This window comes from Mesocricetus auratus, unplaced genomic scaffold (assembly GCF_017639785.1).
Source record: "Mesocricetus auratus isolate SY011 unplaced genomic scaffold, BCM_Maur_2.0 Super-Scaffold_100011, whole genome shotgun sequence".
Lineage (NCBI taxonomy): Eukaryota > Metazoa > Chordata > Mammalia > Rodentia > Cricetidae > Mesocricetus > Mesocricetus auratus.
In genome coordinates, this window is record NW_024429195.1 from 11,799,980 (window position 1) to 11,816,932 (window position 16,953).

General features: G+C 44.1%; 1 protein-coding gene across 1 annotated transcript in view; it reads left to right on the forward strand.

Moving 5' to 3' along the window:
• Positions 1–16,665, forward strand: part of Frem2 (FRAS1 related extracellular matrix 2) — a 131,591-nt gene extending 114,926 nt beyond the window's left edge. The window contains exons 17-24 of the mRNA XM_040754431.1: positions 4,202–4,394; positions 6,982–7,086; positions 8,399–8,526; positions 8,611–8,745; positions 9,444–9,570; positions 10,441–10,628; positions 10,831–10,977; positions 13,866–16,665. Of these exons, the coding sequence (XP_040610365.1) occupies positions 4,202–4,394; positions 6,982–7,086; positions 8,399–8,526; positions 8,611–8,745; positions 9,444–9,570; positions 10,441–10,628; positions 10,831–10,977; positions 13,866–14,378 (1,536 nt within the window). The 3' untranslated portion in view covers positions 14,379–16,665. The remainder of the gene's footprint in view (positions 1–4,201; positions 4,395–6,981; positions 7,087–8,398; positions 8,527–8,610; positions 8,746–9,443; positions 9,571–10,440; positions 10,629–10,830; positions 10,978–13,865) is intronic.
• Positions 16,666–16,953: the final 288 nt, after the last annotated feature.

Genomic DNA, 16,953 nt, shown 5'->3' on the forward strand with positions numbered 1-16,953 from the left:
ATGATGGAGGTGCTCAGGTCCTGATGATGGAGAGGTGCAGGTCCTGATGATGGAGAGGTGCTCAGGTCCTGATGATGGAGAGGTGCAGGTCCTGATGATGGGGGTGCTCAGGTCCTGATGATGGAGGTGCTCAGGCACTGATGATGGAGGTGCTCAGGTACTGATGATGGAGGTGCTCAGGTACTGATGATGGAGGTGCTCAGGTACTGATGATGGGGAGGTGCAGGTCCTGATGATGGAGGTGCTCAGGTACTGATGATGGAGGTGCTCAGGTCCTGATGATGGTGGTGCACAGGTCTTGATGATGGAGGTGCTCAGGTCCTGATGATGGAGGTGCTCAGGTCCTGATGATGGAGAGGTGCTCAGGTCCTGATGATGGAGGTGCTCAGGTCCTGATGATGGAGAGGTGCTCAGGTCCTGATGATGGAGGTGCTCAGGTCCTGATGATAGAGGTGCTCAGGTCCTGATGATGGAGGTGCTCAGGTCTTGATGATGGAGGTGCTCAGGTCCTGATGATGGAGGTGCTCAGGTCCTGATGATGGAGAGGTGCAGGTCCTGATGATGGGGGTGCTCAGGTCCTGATGATGGAGAGGTGCAGGTCCTGATGATGGGGGTGCTCAGGTCCTGATGGTGGAGAGGTGCTCAGGTCCTGATGATGGAGAGGTGCTCAGGTCCTGATGATGGAGAGGTGCACAGGCTCTGATGATGGAGGTGCTCAGGTCCTGATGATGGAGAGGTGCTCAGGTCCTGATGATGGAGAGGTGCAGGTCCTGATGATGGGGGTGCTCAGGTCCTGATGATGGAGGTCTGCAGCATCTGCTGCACACAGTCAGTGCCATCTTAAAAGAAAGCACAATTCTGGGAGGTTGTGCTCAAAGATGTTTACAAGATGTTACTGCATCATAGAATAGCTAGATTCTGATTTAGAATTTCTCCAGTCTTACAAAGGTCCACATTTCTGAATTTATAATTGGATAAACTGATGAAAATAAAGGTGAACCATCAGCATGAGTGAAGGGTTTAGGGTGATCAGAGTGACTCTGTGGATAGCTGAACATTCCCATCAACCACACACACATCTGCCTTTCACTTGCCAGGGAGCAGATTTGTTTCAGGAAGAATTTTTGCCTCCTTTTTAAAGGTGGGTTTGGTTTACAAACACGAACACTGAGGCCAGAATATATATCACAGGTCACATCCTTTCATCCTATTATTTTATACTGTTTCTCTTATAAAATAAGTCAACAGCATTCCCCACCAGTGATCACTCTGAACAAGAATTCTGACAACTCTTTCAGGTAAATGCAAACTACATATTCTGCATTACAGGGTCATATACATATGCTGGCAAACATTTTTCAATGGTTTTTGTTTCTAATACATGTTGCCTAATTAAAAAGACCTCGAATATGGGGATCTATGTCTGTGTTGCCCAGTGTGATCGCCATCTGCTATGTGTGACTACTAAGTTTGGGAATCTAGAGCTGTGCTGTCCAGCATGGTAGCCATCAGCTGTGTGAGGCTAATGAGCCTTCTAAATGAAGACAGAATGGCAAGTCTCTATGCATAATGCGATAACGCCATTCATCCCAGCCCCTACCCATATACTGCCTTGGGTCCTTAGGCAATCTATCCTCGGTAGCATAATATAAACTTGACAATGTGTTACTTTGTCCAGGATATTTGCTCCCTTTAAATATAATCTTAAGATCTAGAGAGATGGCTCAGTCGTTAAAGGCTAGGCTCACAACCAAAAATATAAATATAATCTTAAAATTACTATTTGCCTAAGTTAATTAACTTTAAATGTCAGTAAGAGAAATGTCAGTTCACTAATTGGACCTCAGCTGATGATTTATATCTTTAAAGGTTCTGAGGTAAAGGTTAAAAGAAATTGAATGCTCCAAAAACTGGCATCAGAAATTAATGGTTGCACTGAAGTTTTCGGTTGAAGAAAAAGGCAGGTGAATGAATGACTGAAGTAGGTTCCATTTCATCTCCTGTCCCCTCCAGGCAGAGATTCTAAATAGCCAAGAAAGCCTGGCCCTACAGAAGAAAGCAAATGTATAAAACAAGGGTAGGTTCTATGTCCAGAAATCACCACATTGAGAATTAAACAACATAAAGCCAGGTGTGGAGACTCACACCTGTTATCACAGCATTCAAGAGGCTGAGGCAGGAGGATTGCCACTAGGCTACATAGTAAATCCTGGAAAGTTAAATAAAGTCAAATGAGACTCATACGGAATGCTATATTCCAATTATCTTATTGAGAGTAAATGCTAAAATTCCCTCCTGAACAGTGCTCCATGTAACATCTGGTAGAGAGTATGTCAATGCTGGCAAACACAAAGCTACGTTTTTTAATTGGAAGTCCATGCCTACAGCCCAACATTTTAGCTGATGGATTATTGAAGTCACAGAATGAGAGATGATTCTTAATTACCAATGGCGTATGAAGTGACCAAGTCACTTTCGCAGACAGCCAGAGTGTTAACTGCCCTTCAGAACTCACTGTTGAGTGGTAATAATTATGGCTGCTCTTGGAAAATGTGTCTCAAAGCATTCAGGTTGCAAGGCACTGAGTTACCAGGAAGCAGGGCGTGTCTGGTGGGTGGTTCTTTCTTGTTATGTGTTTTCATTATTGATTTAGACTGAAGGGTGTGACTTGAGGACTTTGCTCTTAACTCCGTGATAGCGTGGCGTATCGTAGTGCAGTTCTCATGACTGAAATGCGTGTCTCGTCCTTGTGTCAATTGGACCGTCCAAGAAGAGTCAGCTGACCATTTCCTCTTGCACAGAGAGGCGATGTGATTAAAATGCAGCAATTTCTGTTACCCCTAACAGAGTGCTCTGCGTTGTATAGGCTACAGTGAAGTGTGGGAGAGATCAGTACCGGCTAGAATCTAGGTTCCAATTTCCACAGGCCACTTAGGAAGTTCAGAGACTTCTGGTGAAGGGGGAAATAGGGGGATGGAGAGATGGAGGGATGGAGAGATGGAGAGATGGAGAGATGGAGAGATGGCTCGGTGGTTATGAGCACAGGTTGCACCTACAGGGTTCAGTTCTCAGCACCCACATGGTGGCTTTCAACTGTCTGTAACTCAAGTTCCAGGGTATTTGATGCTTTCTTCTGACATCTGTGGGTACCAGGCATACACCACGTGGTACACATACATACATACATACATACATACATACATACATACATACATACATGCAGGCAAAACAGGCATGCACATCGAATAAAAATAAGTTTTCAAAAGCTCTGGTGAACTTGTCTAATTCCTCTGAGTCTTCACTTTTATACCTCTCTGCTTTCTGTTCATTATCCACCCATCCACCAAACCGCCTTGCATGCATACAGCTATGAGAATGAACATACTAATAACTCATTAGTGAGCAACACATTGTCTGAAAACTGGCAGATACTTGGTAAGCATTAATTTATCCTCATGACCTCCCTTACCCCATTGTTGAATACCAGAAGAAAGAAAATATAAAATTCAAAGACAGTTCATTTAATTGTTTTGAAATAGCATAACTGTGCCATGCCATTGCTAAATGTTTGTTTTTACATCTTTATGTCCATGCAAACTTTCTCTATATGATTAAAACAATTCATAGACACATTTTCATAATATTTCCAAACTCACACCATTCATCTGATGAGGATCAGTAAAATGGAAAATATCTATATATCAAGCTCTTATCCATTAATAAAAGGCACTGACAAGATCCATTTCGACATGTTCTGAAGAGGCAAGTACAGGGTATGGATGAGTGGTCACCAGACCATGAGGAGGGTGACTTCTCCCGGGTGCTAGGTTCCCATGCCAGCAATGAGATGTTCTCAAGTTGATTGTGGTGGTGTTTGCGTGGCTCCTTGGACACTTCAAAAAAAAAACTATTGACTTATCCACTTAAATGGGTGACTATTGTGGTATGTGACCTGTACCTTGATAAGTCCGCTGTCAAGTCAAAAGGACTGACTTTGCTGGAAACTGTTTATTTGAAGGCAGGTTGGCGCACGCCCCTGCCGCCTATGACAGTGGTAGCAATGTGTGTGCTGTGAACGGCTGTCTGTCGTTTACATTCTCCATAGATGGTTCACATTCTTCAGAGAAGTAAAGAGAGATCCTTCTACTACTAATCTGGGCTGGTTTGGTTAGCACTGATGCGGATGATTTCATTGTTTTAGGTCCTAAACCTCGTGCAGTCCTACGTGACCCTCCGAGTTCCTCTCTATGTCTCCTACGTGTTCCATTCCCCTGTGGGCGTGGGAGGCTGGCAGCATTTCGACCTGAAGTCAGAACTCCGGCTCACGTTTGTGTATGACACTGCCATCTTGTGGAACCACGGCATCGGCAGCCCACCGGAAGCTGAACTCCAAGGTGGGTTGGTGTGACTCCTAAAGCGACTTTCTGACCTATGGTAACGATTCGGGAAGATAATTTTGTTTTTATTGCAGGTAAAAGTAATGGGAGCACCTTTTAATACATTTTATCTTTATATCCACTAATAGTGTGACTTTTTAAACCTTTATCAAGCATGGAAAACTCTTTTTTACCAAATTCTTATCAATGCTTCAAACTTTGCATGACGTGTGACTATGAAATTTAACTTCTTTATTTCAGGTATACTCCACTCTGTCTATTTTAAGTGAACATACATATTGTTTTTTTGAGACAGGGTTTCTCTGTGTAGCTTTGGGGCCTGTCCTGGAACTAGCTCTTGTAAACCAGGCTGGTCTTGAAATCACAGAGATTCACCTGCCTCTGCCTCCCAAGTGCTGGGACTAAAGACATATGCCACCACCACCTGGCTAATCATTTATATTTTACATAACACAATCCATATAGCTCCCTGGCTTTTAGCAGATGGAGGAATTTCAGTTGAAACTTGGGAATAAAATCAAGGGGTAAAGTTGCACATTTTTCCTCTGAAATGAGAGGATCAGTTTAAAGTCTGATGATAAACCTGGTCCTGGATCTTAGTGCTGGCATTACAATTAATTAATTGCAATGTGTCACCTCAAGTGCCCTGCTTACACTTGCGGAGGGGGCTAATTTCCTCCGAGGGGCACACAAAGTTCTATTGTCTTCAGATTTAAAACTATCTGTGATAGCTTAGGCAAATGTCCTACAACACTGGCTTGGAGAGCTCCTGAGTGCCAGCCTTTTAGCATCTGCAGATCTGTCAGTACCCATGAGGATGAGGCAGGAAGGTCGCTGTGGGTCTGAGGACAGCCTGAGCCATGTAGTAAGACTGGCTCTCAAATCATCATCACCATCATCATCATCATCAAATAATGCAAATTAAAAGCCACAAGTGTCAAGCTGACCTGTGAACAGAATTTTTGTTGGGTTTTTTCCCCTTTTCAGACTTAACATTACTCTGCTGAGTCTATGAACATCTCCATTACACCAACATGACATTTTCCCAGCCAGGGAGACAGTAAAAGTCAATAGCCCACCTGAAGTATCATTTCACCATATGGGACAGATTGAAATCCCGTTAGTACAGCGAGGAGAGAGTGCAGTGACCTCCCTAGGTAACCAATCCAGATTGCGTCAAGGCGTTTAACTCCACATCTCATCTTAGAAGATGCATTTAAAATTAGTGCCTCCCCCAAATGGATGACACTAGAAGAAACCATCCTGAGTGAGGTAGCCCAGTCACAAAAAGAGAAACATGGCATGTACTCTCTCATATATGGATTTTAGACATAGATCTGGGGAGTGCCAGCCTACAATCCTATGGCCAGAGAGTCTGGGAAACAGAAACTTTATTTAGTGGCTGATCGAAGAAGAGGCAGACTCCCTTGGTTAAGTACTGAGCTGAACTCAAGAAAGCCAGTAACAGAGAGGGAGGACTGATGATCAAAGGGATTAAGACTGGGCTGGTTTAACCCCCAGAAACAGCTGACCAGACAAAGGTTAACTCTTGAATCCCAGGCATTAGCCTGGGAAGACCCCCTGAATCTGGGTGTCAGTGAAGAGGCCTAGGGAATCTACTGAGCCTTGGGCAGCAGATCAGTACCCATCCCAAGTATACACACGGACTTTGGACTCCCATAGAACAATGTGAGGTGCACTCTCACCCTGAACTCTTGGGGAAGGGTCTAGGCCCTGCCCTATATGAAATGACACACTATGCACACCCCCATGGAGGGCCTCACCCTCCCTGGAGAAATGAGGGGATAACGGGGGGGGGAGGGCACGGGAGGAAGGGAGGGAATGGGAGAGGGACCTGGAACTGACTTGTGAAGCAACCTTGTTTCTTATCTAAATTTAAACTGGAAAATAAAATTTAAAAAAAATTAGTGCCTCCCCACTGTCTCCTTTGGGGCGGGGCTTGAGGCAGGAGTTGGGAGGATCTTACCAGGCTGACCTAGAATTCACTGTGTAGCCCAGGCTGACCCCAAATGGCCTCAAGTTCCCTCTCTCCTAGCTCTAACTCTTCAGTGTTGTAGGAATATTTGGAATTCTGAGTCAATTTTTGTCAGCTTGTTCATTTAACAAGGATGGTGGTGATGGTGGTGGTGGTGATGATGGTGATGGTGGTGGAAAGTTATCAGAGTTTTCTCCAAGTCTTAAGTTATGCAGTTGTTCTGGGGAGCTCAACCAGTTTCCACTGACATGTCTCGGTCTCTACACTTTCAACAAGGCTGTTTGGGTTTGTCATTTCTCTCAAATTACAGCTTGGTTTTTGTAAGCTAGACTGTAAAAAAAAAAAAAAAGTATCATCGTCATCTGTATTTTATAGTGACCTGACTCATATTAGTTAATTCGTTCCCCCCCATTGCTCCTTATAAGGGAAAAGAAACTTGTACCACTTATTATTATATTATTATTTAGAATTCATCTGATAATATCTGCTCATAGAAAGCTTAAAGACATTTTCAAGCCGGTCAGAAAAGAATCTATACACTAGGGTCTCTGGCCACCTCCGTGTTTACCCTCATGTGCGTCTCTGTAGGCTCTCTCTATCCGACCAGCATGCGCATCGCTGAGGACGGACGCCTGGCTGTGAACTTCAAGACAGAGGCTCAGTTCCATGGCTTGTTTGTGCTGTCACATCCTGGTAAGCCTGCGTCCGTGAGCAGCCACCGCCCACACAACCACATGGACATCTTCCTATCCACACGGGTCTCAACACGTTTCCTAACTGGCATTGAAGTTCTTTATTTCATATGAGTTCAATATGTGTAATTATGCCCTTAATACTTGGTCGTCATTCACCAATAGCTTACCCTATTTGAAAACTATCAATATGCAAACTTTTAGAGAAAAGTGTAGCATCCCTGAATATATGCAAAAGAAAGCTTTACTGGGACTGTTTCAATGAGAGTTTTCCTTCGATAAGACACACAGAATAACTGTCCTTTTCTGTGCTTTGTTTCTATGATAGGGAAACCTCATTTCAGTGGATTCATTTATGCTGGCACATTTCTGCTCAGTTTTTTTTCTAGGTCTGTGAAAACTTTTGAATGGAGAGAGAAGAGGTATTTTGCTTTCATACTCAAGCTTCAGACATGTTAACTGCAGTTGACAGAGACAGTGACTGGCTGTGTTTTGGATATTGATAAGACATCTGCCAAAATCTCATATTTGTTTGTTTTACAAAGGCTATTTCATTAGAAATGGTTCATTTTTTCTTCAACTTTCCACATTGCCCAGTTGATTTCCCATGTTACTGCAAGGCCACTTCTGCCAGGCTAGAAAAGGAGGCATTCCCTATCCCCACAGCTGTCCTTTTTCTGGGCTCTGGCTCTAAGAAAGGAGGAAGAAGCTTAATGTCCAAGAAGAAAAGAGGGTCTGTTGTAATTTTTTAAGCAGATTAAGCTGTAAGAAACACAGAACCAAAAGGGTCTCATATGGCCTCATTGTGATGATGAATTCTTGGAGAGCGAGGATTTCCTGGACTTTGCCGTCTCTTCGAAGTGCCCGACTCTCCTATGAACTGGATCTGTGACTGGCCCCAGCTGCAGGCAATCTAATTAGAGTTCATTCATAAGATGGCTTTGCTAATGGAATATCCGAAGTTCAGCTCATGGCTTTGATGTGCTAGTCCAGCATTCACTCGCCCTGGGTTGCCCTGCATGGACTCCCTGGAGAAAGAAGCCTGAGCACCTGCATTTTGACTGAATTTTGTAGATCAGAAAGACAGTAAACGAGGAATCCAAAGTCTCCCAACCTATCTGGGAGAGGTTTGGAGAGTCCCATAGTCACTCTCTGCCTTTTTTTTTTTTTTTTTTGCAACGTAGATGAATATACCAACCTTGAAGACTTGTAAGAAGAAAGAATTAAAAACTAGGTGACACAGTACTTAGAAAACTACATGGTTGCGGACCTTTCCGATTCTACCTCTAAACCACTGTTTGGTATTTTTCCAGCCTCCTTTACCAGCTCAGTGATCGTGTCTGCTGACCATCCAGGCCTCACTTTTTCCCTCCGCCTCATCAGGAGTGAGCCGACCTACAACCAGCCAGCCCAGCAATGGAGCTTTGTGTCAGACTTCGCAGTAAGTGTAACCAAGTCCTTTCCCTGCTGCCTTCCGGTGACACTGCACATTTCAAAGTGAGAATGCCATCTCTCTTCCTCGCAGGTCCGTGACTACTCAGGCACCTACACAGTAAAGTTGGTGCCTTGCACGACCCCACCCAACCTGGAGTACCGTCTGCCTGTCACCTGCAACCCCAGAGAGCCTGTGGTCTTTGACCTTGACATTCGATTCCAACAGGTATGTGTCAGAACTATCAGAGCAGAATCCACTTTATTCAAAGACATGCTTTTCTTTAATCAATGCATGTGTTTCCACGAGTGGGTAGAATACTGAGAGAAAAGGAAGTAGGACAGAAAGGAACCAAGGGAGAGAAAAGGAGAATGGAGCTCTCTTCTGTCTGTTGTTAGGTCGACATAAAGCCATAGTCTCAGTTCGTGGAAAAGCTGTTGAGCTGTTATGTGACCTTACTTCTCTCCTGAAATGTGCTGTCTTAGAGGTGTGACAAGTTTTCTGGAGAAGTCTATACTTCATAGTGTTCTCAGTCTTTAAGGAATATGAGAACCCAGTATTACATAACTGGCCTTAGGCATTTGTAAAAGTCGAATACCAGCCTTGGTCCAAAAACTTATACTGTTAGCCTCCTGCTGATCATACTTACAAATATTTTACGTATGTGCCTTGATCAACCTGTAGATATAAGAGTAAGCGATGCCACTTACTCTCACTCAAAAAGAAGAAATGGTGTAACATCACCAGTTTTGTTTCTCGATAGCAAAATCAGAACGATAGTTCCTTAAGCTGCTTTGGATGGGCAACAACATTTCAAGAATGGTTTCTGCATGGCAATGTGTGATATAGTGTGCCTGTGAGCAGTGTGGTCTGTGCTCGTAGACACCACAGCCACCGATACATAATAGGTTTCCCCTTTGGCTTAGGTCAGCGACCCAGTGGCAGCCGAGTTTAGCCTGAACACCCACATGTATTTGCTGTCTAAGAAGAGCCTCTGGTTGTCGGATGGATCCATGGGATTTGGGCAAGAAAGTGATGTTGCTTTTACAGAAGGTAACACTTGCCAGATAAGAAGATGGTTGTGTTGTCCTGCATATTTATGATGTTCTGTGTCCTGTGTGTGTGTGATGTTCTGTTGTCCTGTGTGTCTATGGTACTTCAATTTATAACATTTCCAGGGGGAAGCCTGTAGCCTCTTGGACATGCTAGATATGAATCTGTCTCATTTTGATTTACACAAAGATTAACTGAAATTTGGTACATTCCAGGAAATATAACCTCTATCTCCATTTCCCAAGTGACTTTTGGAGAAGTCTGGATTTTTTGTTCATTTGTTTTCCAGAATTCTTTTTGAATTTTCTTAAGTTGAAATGTCTGGGCTGTGTGAGTAATACCTCATAGGTGAAGACCGTGCCTCCCTTATTTGATGCTGTATGCTCAACGCCTAACAAAATACATTGCGTGCGTACTCATGGGCTGCAGCAACAGCTACTGAGATGGAGGGAGCCATGCCAAGGGTTTGCTGAACCCACCTTCCAAAGCAAATGACCTGAACTAGGCTCTTTACTGATATTTTCTTTCTTAGTGTTATTTTGGGTTGTATTAGTCAACATCTCACCAATTAATTAACTCCTGTAAATTGGACATTACCCACGAGGGGTGCTATGATGTCAAGTGGTCAATCAGACCTCTGGACTACTGCCACACAGATTGAGAATCAGCGCCTCCACGTGCTTTGCTCCTCTGTGCTCCATTTCTAATCCGAGTCATGGGAAGTAGACCAGATCCTGAGGCTTACACAGAGAGAGCCTCCGTGTTCAGTGACAGGTTAGGGAGCAAAGGAAATAATCTGTGTCCTCGTTGTTATTCATAGCTCATGGTGTCCCCACATATAACAGGAGTACATTTCCATCTCTGTTTTAGGGGACATGATTTATGGTCGAGTCATGGTGGACCCTGTCCAGAACCTTGGCGGCTCCTTTTACTGCAGTATTGAGAAGGTGTTCTTATGCACAGGGGATGATGGCTACGTGCCAAAGTACAGCCCAGAGAATTCAGAATACGGCTGCCTGGCTGATTCTCCTTCGCTCTTACATAGATTTAAAATTGTGGTAAGTGCTTTGACCCAATGAACTGTATCAAATGTCAGCGATAAGCCTTCTTATCTTATCTTTTAAAGCAATATCATCATTTTATTTAAATTACATAGTGACATTTTATGGTGATTTGTACTTCCCAAAGTTACAGGAGAACTTTCTGTCCTTGCAAACTTAGCGTTGGCACAGAAATAACCATCTTCCTTCTTGCTTCAAGGATAAGGCTCAGCCTGAGACACAAGCTACCAGCTTTGGAGATGTCTTGTTTAATGCCAAACTGGCAGTGGATGACCCTGAAGCCATCCTCCTGGTGAATCAACCTGGATCAGATGGATTTAGAGTAGACTCCACACCACTCTTTCAGGTCAGTGCAGACACACAGTAGCTGTAAAACTAGCAAGTACTTAACCTGCTGCCTTGGGCATAGCATAAGAAAATGAAAACAAGAACAGCCATGCATATAAATGGGAAGAATGGGAATGTTTAATGCACCCTAAATTCTGCCTGTTATTATCTTTTTTATGTTCAAATATTTTATTTCATAGCCAAATGACTTAAAACTTTTCAGACAATTTTACTAGTCTGGATAAAGTAGAATTCCAGTTATATCTTTTTTTATTATATAATAATTTTTATTTAACTTTTTACACATGTTAATCCCAGTTCCCTCTCCCTCCTCCCCCACCACCCCAATCCCCCCAACCCCCAACTTGATCCCCCCTCCGCTCCCCAGGGAGGGTAAGGCCTTGTATGAGGGATTTTCAGAGTCTGTCATATCATCCCAGGCAGGGCCTAGGCCTCCCCTCCAGAGCATCCCTCCATGTGGAATGGACTCCCAAAGTCCATTTCTATGCCAGGAATAAATACTGATCTACTCTCCGAGGTCCCATAGATTGCCGAGGCCTCCACTCTGACACCCAGGTTGGGGGGGTGTGTCTGGATCAGTCCCATGCTGGTCTCTCAGTCATCAGTCTGGGGTCCATGCCTTCCCCTTGTTTAGCTCAGCTGCCTCTGTGGTCTTGATTCCAGCCAGGTCTTGATTCCTTTGCTCATCAGTCCTCGTTGTAACTGGGTGCTGGAGTTCAGTTCGGTTTTTAGCTGTGGGTGTCTGCCTCGGCTACCATCAGCCACCGGATGAGGGTTCTAGAATGGCATATAAGGTAGTCATCAGTCTCATTATCATGGGAGGGCATTTAAGGTAGCCTTAATGCCAGTTGGTGTCATTCTTGTAGATCTCTGAAAATCTCACTAGTACCAGATCTCTCCTCCAACCTATATGCCTGTTATTATCTTATTAATGTATTAATTGATGTATTAATGTCAGACAGTTTAATGGCAGCTGGAGAGATGACTCAGTGGTTAAGAAGAATACCCCTCCCTCTTCTGCCCTCCTAATGCCTGTGGCACATAAACATACATGCAGACAAAACACATAAAATAAAATAAATACATCTTTTTTCCCAAAGAATGTATAATGAAAGCCGGGCGTTGGTGGCGCACGCCTTTAATCCCAACACTCGGGAGGCAGAGGCAGGCGGATCTCTGTGAGTTCGAGACCAGCCTGGTCTACAGAGGGAGTTCCAGGACAGCCTCCAAAGCCACAGAGAAACCCTGTCTTGAAAAACCAAAAAAAAAAGAATGTATAATGAAGACTTATTCTGCTTATCACTCACATCTGACAGTTGGATAATTTACTTTTCTTAGTCAACACTTCCTTCCTGTGTTTTATTATCTATCTTTTTGGAGTAAGGTCTTATATAAATTGATAGGTTCAGAAAAGCAATCATGGACAGAGAATAAAATCTCTACTCTTGAAGATGCCATAGACCAAGAGGAAAATCCCAACCCAGAGATGGAAGGTGTAAAGAGATGTAGGCAGTTATGATAACGCTAGACTAACATGGGCGTGGCACCTAGAAATGTGCCTGTGTCCTGGGCAAGAGTGTTCTTTAGTATAGTTATGGGGAAATTACACAAGCAGGATCTTATACACACAGGGGACATGTGTTATTCTTTCTTAGCCTGTGTGTGTGTGTGTGTGTGTGTGTGTGTGTGTGTGTGTGTGTGTTAGAAGAAGGGAGAGAAAGAGCTGTGCCCACATTACAGGGTGCATGAATGTAGCGGTCAGAGAACACTTTGGTTTCTCTTCTCAGGAACTGTCTACCTTATTTTTGAGTCAAGTCTCTCAGTGCGCTGGAACTCACCAAGAAGGCCAGGCCGGCTGGCAAGCAAGCCCTAAGAGTCCAGTAGTTTCATCTTCTTAGTACAGGGACTACAGCGGGGGCCGCCACACCCATCTCTTTTCCTTAGGTTCTTCAGCTCAGACTCGGGGCCCTCACACATGCAAGGCAGCACTTTACCAACTGAGCCATCCCTAAGGAAGGACCCAGAGAAGGCCTATTTCTTCCTCTGAACCTTTTCAAACAAGTACTCTACCGTTTTCATTCTGAACTCTTAAAGCATCTCACTTCCCTGAATTTCAAATATCCCAAAGGATTATTGTGAAAACATGCCCTTTTCCAGGTGCTAGAAAAGCTTAAAAACTGATTTGCCAGTGGGGTATGGTGGCGCACACCGTTTGTCCCACCACTTAGGAAGCAGAAACTGGCACATCTCCGTGAGTTCCCATCCAACCTGGTCTACATAGCGAACACTCCTAGGCCTCTCAGGGCTAAATTGTGAGACTCTTTCCCACAAAAGGAACTAAGAAAAACCTTATTTCCCAACCCCCACAGTTTTGCATGCAAATAAGTAACAGCAGATGGGCTGGGACTCTGAAGGTTTGGGCTGTGGTTCTGCCCTTAGCACTAATTTGATGAGAGAGACAGAAAAATGCTGAACTGTGTATGTTCTTATGTGTCTACTTTTTAAATTAATAAGATAGACTGAAAGATCAAAAGAAAATGTGCCATGTTATCGTGACTGCAAACACAGTCCATGGCCACCTAGGAGTGGTATTAGGATGGTCTGAGGGCATAAGGCAATGATATAGCACTTATCTAGTATGTATGTGTGTATATATATATATAAAGACCTGATATTGAATCCCCAGACTGCAAAAAACAGGGGGCAGTGTGAGAGTTACACAGAGTGGATCATGGAGCTGGGGTGCTTGATACAAAGCCTGTAAATTAATTCACAGACAAAACGGTCATTTGTCATGACTGCTGTCATTAATTTCTCTTGCAGATAGTCCTGCTATTGGGCCTGCATGGAATTGAGTTTCCTAACACATAGGGTTGTGTTTTCTAGGTTGCTTTGGGCCGGGAATGGTACATACACACAATCTATACAGTCAAGTCCAAGGACGGCAGCCATCGAGGTATTGGCAAGAGAAGTCTGGAGTACCAGTACCACTCTGTGGTGCATCAGGGCCAGCCTCAAGCGCCCACAGAGAGCGGGAAGAAGAGGGCAATCAGGAGCGCACCCTCACTGGCCCGGGAGATAGGTGCTGAGAACAATCGGGGGACAAATCTCCAGCATATCTCCCTGGACCGTCGTGACAAGAGGAGGGCTCCCTATGGAAGACTTCCTCCCGATGGCACCCTTCCCTGGGAGCTCAATAGCCCCAGCTCTGAAGTCAACCTTGTCACTGTCTTGGGAGGCATCGCGGTGGGACTGCTCACCGTCTGCCTGGCTGTGGTGGCAGTCGTCGCCACGTGCAAGAACAAAAGTGTCAAGGTCAAGAACGTTCCACGGGGCTCTGGAAGCAGTGAGCCCATGGTGCCCCCACAGAACCACTACAGTGACAGCTCGGAGGTGTGATCACCTGGTCGTGTACCCGAGAAAAGGCCGTGCGCGAACCCCAACTGTTTGGGATCAGCAGCAGGGAACTGGGACTTCCTGTGACATAGGTGCTCAGAGACCCTGGCTGTGATAGAAGATTTTGATTGAAACTCCACTGCATCATACATGCATCCAAGGACAAACCCAGGCCACGTCTTTCCTGCTGCCCAGAAGACATCCAGGACGCTTAGAGCCTTGGATGGCTGTCAGGGGAGGTGCTTCTTATTTTAGGCATCAGTGGAGATGAACCTCCCGATGCTCAAAGGTGCTAAAGGACTCTCTGGGAAGCCCGAGAGACATTGCCTGTCACGTTATTGTTACATTAGTGGGGACTTTGACGATGCAGTTATCACGTTGTTTATTCATTGTACAACTAAAGGTTTTGATTGGTAGTCAGGAAGGGTGGTGAACACACTGTTACGACAAGTTTTCTAATCCATGAAGACGCCATGAAGTCATGACCAGGGCTAGCTCAACCCACAAATCACCTCTTACTACTGGGAAAACATAGAAGGGATGAATAGAAAAAGGAAAACTCCTCATTTGGATCCAATAGCTTCTCATTCTCAGACCTCCTTTGTCTTGTTTGATTATTTAACATTAAGTTAAACCAAAGAATATATTAATTCTGGAAGTGATTTTTAAGAGACTGATGTGTTTGGTATATAGTAGCAGCCACATTCTTGTTAGTCAGCCTCACTGGTATCCAGCCTTAGTGGGGAGTGAGAGAGTTGTAGACTTAAGAGATGCCCCAGAATTAGATTTGCCACAGGACAATGTTCTTAAGAACTGAGCCTAGATGTTTTCAGTATTGAACTCATAAATAACGAGAAACTTCTCTACTGTTGGTGAAGGGTGAAAGGAGACTTGATTAGCTCTCTGTGTAAGCCAGAATGCCTCTTAAGAATGCTATCTAGAACAGTGACAGCCAATCATGTTAACACTCAGGGTAACACCCACATGACATCCGGTGCTTGTAACAGCCATGGGAAATTGTATTAGGTTTATATCTGTCTAAGTAATAGGAATCTCTATACATGTCACTCTAGAAATTGTCTGGGAGGTGGCCATTGACGTCAGTCATACTCTCCACTGATCCAGGAATGTCTGTCTGGCCTCTCTAGTTCAGTGAGGTGGTGCTATGAGACCTCCTCTGGGTCTTTATCTGTGGTTTGTTGTTTATTCACAATGTAAAAGTTTCCTTGGCACTGCCTGTCTCTTCAGAAAGGTATTTTTACCCTACATTTTACCAGAAATTCTCTTTTGAAGAGGGGCATTTCAGCAGAGTAATGGCCACGTCCCTAAAACCTAGTAAACATATTTCACACAGAAATGAATTGCCTTTGCCTTATAAGCCTAGCCCTCCAGTGCTGCATGGAGTCCCTCACACTTCAGCCACACCCTGGCCAGGCTGGGCATCCCCGGTAGAATGGAGATTTATGGAAGGCAAACTTCATCACTGCCGTTGCTGTACGTCAGTGGCTGGCTGCGAGTACCAGCCATCTTTCAATTGAGAAAGGGGAGCTACACTGTCCTGGAGAAGAGGAAGTGAGTGTCCAATGCCTGCTTCCCTTCCCATTCAGTGTCTTCCAAGGGATGAGGTAGACTCTAGTGTCCTTCTATTGGGGAGCTTCAGGTATTCTTTCGACAGCCCAAAGGTTCCCCCAGAGGACTCACAGGGACACAAAGTACGCCCCCCAGGGTCAGATTGTGTGGCTTGCTGTCAAGCTTTCTTTGTTTTACTTCTGGCAGATACTCAGCCCCATGCTCAGCCACCTCATAACTTGGGAATTAACATGATGTGAACAGGGTAGAAAATTTGACTACTTGGCTTTGGGTTCAACTTCTGAAGACGGAGTGAATGTCTCGGTTGTCTGTCTGTCACGAGCAGTTGAGAGCTTCCAAACCTGGCTACTGTGTGATCTTCGGGTCAGGAAGGGAATATAGTACTTTATGAAACATCATTATAACACATGTTAGCCAAGCAGCTTTTATGTCAAGTTTTAATTGGCCTTATGTTGTTCTAATGAAGCTATTGTCTATAAGTTAGATGGTATGTTAAATACAAAGTAAGTCTATCCTCCCCCCAATAGGAAATGTCAGTATTCTTTCTCTCTCCCCATCCCTTCCCTGTTTCCTTTTATTTGTAACTTTTTCACAATTTTAAAAATATCTATTTACTAAATATGTTGCTTAAAATACAGTACTTGTTTTAAAAGTCTTCAATAGGAAAAATGTTTTTTAAATAAAGTCCTTGCTTTCAATATTTTTAAGTATTCTGATATTTTGAGAACAGATACATGAAGTAACTTTCCACAGAGACTAGGAAGTCAGCAGTTATAGTTCGTGATTTCTTCCGAGCCTCCTGGGACAGACCAACATCTGTTTGATATTATACACTAAAAGCAAAACTAAATGTTACCATGAGTGTCTCTCCTAAGCATGTGATCAAGAAAACATTAAAATGCATGGGTAACGGGGTTGGAGACATGGCTCAGCGGGGAAATATACACAATATAATATATACATTCAGTCCTGGGGATTGTACTATGAC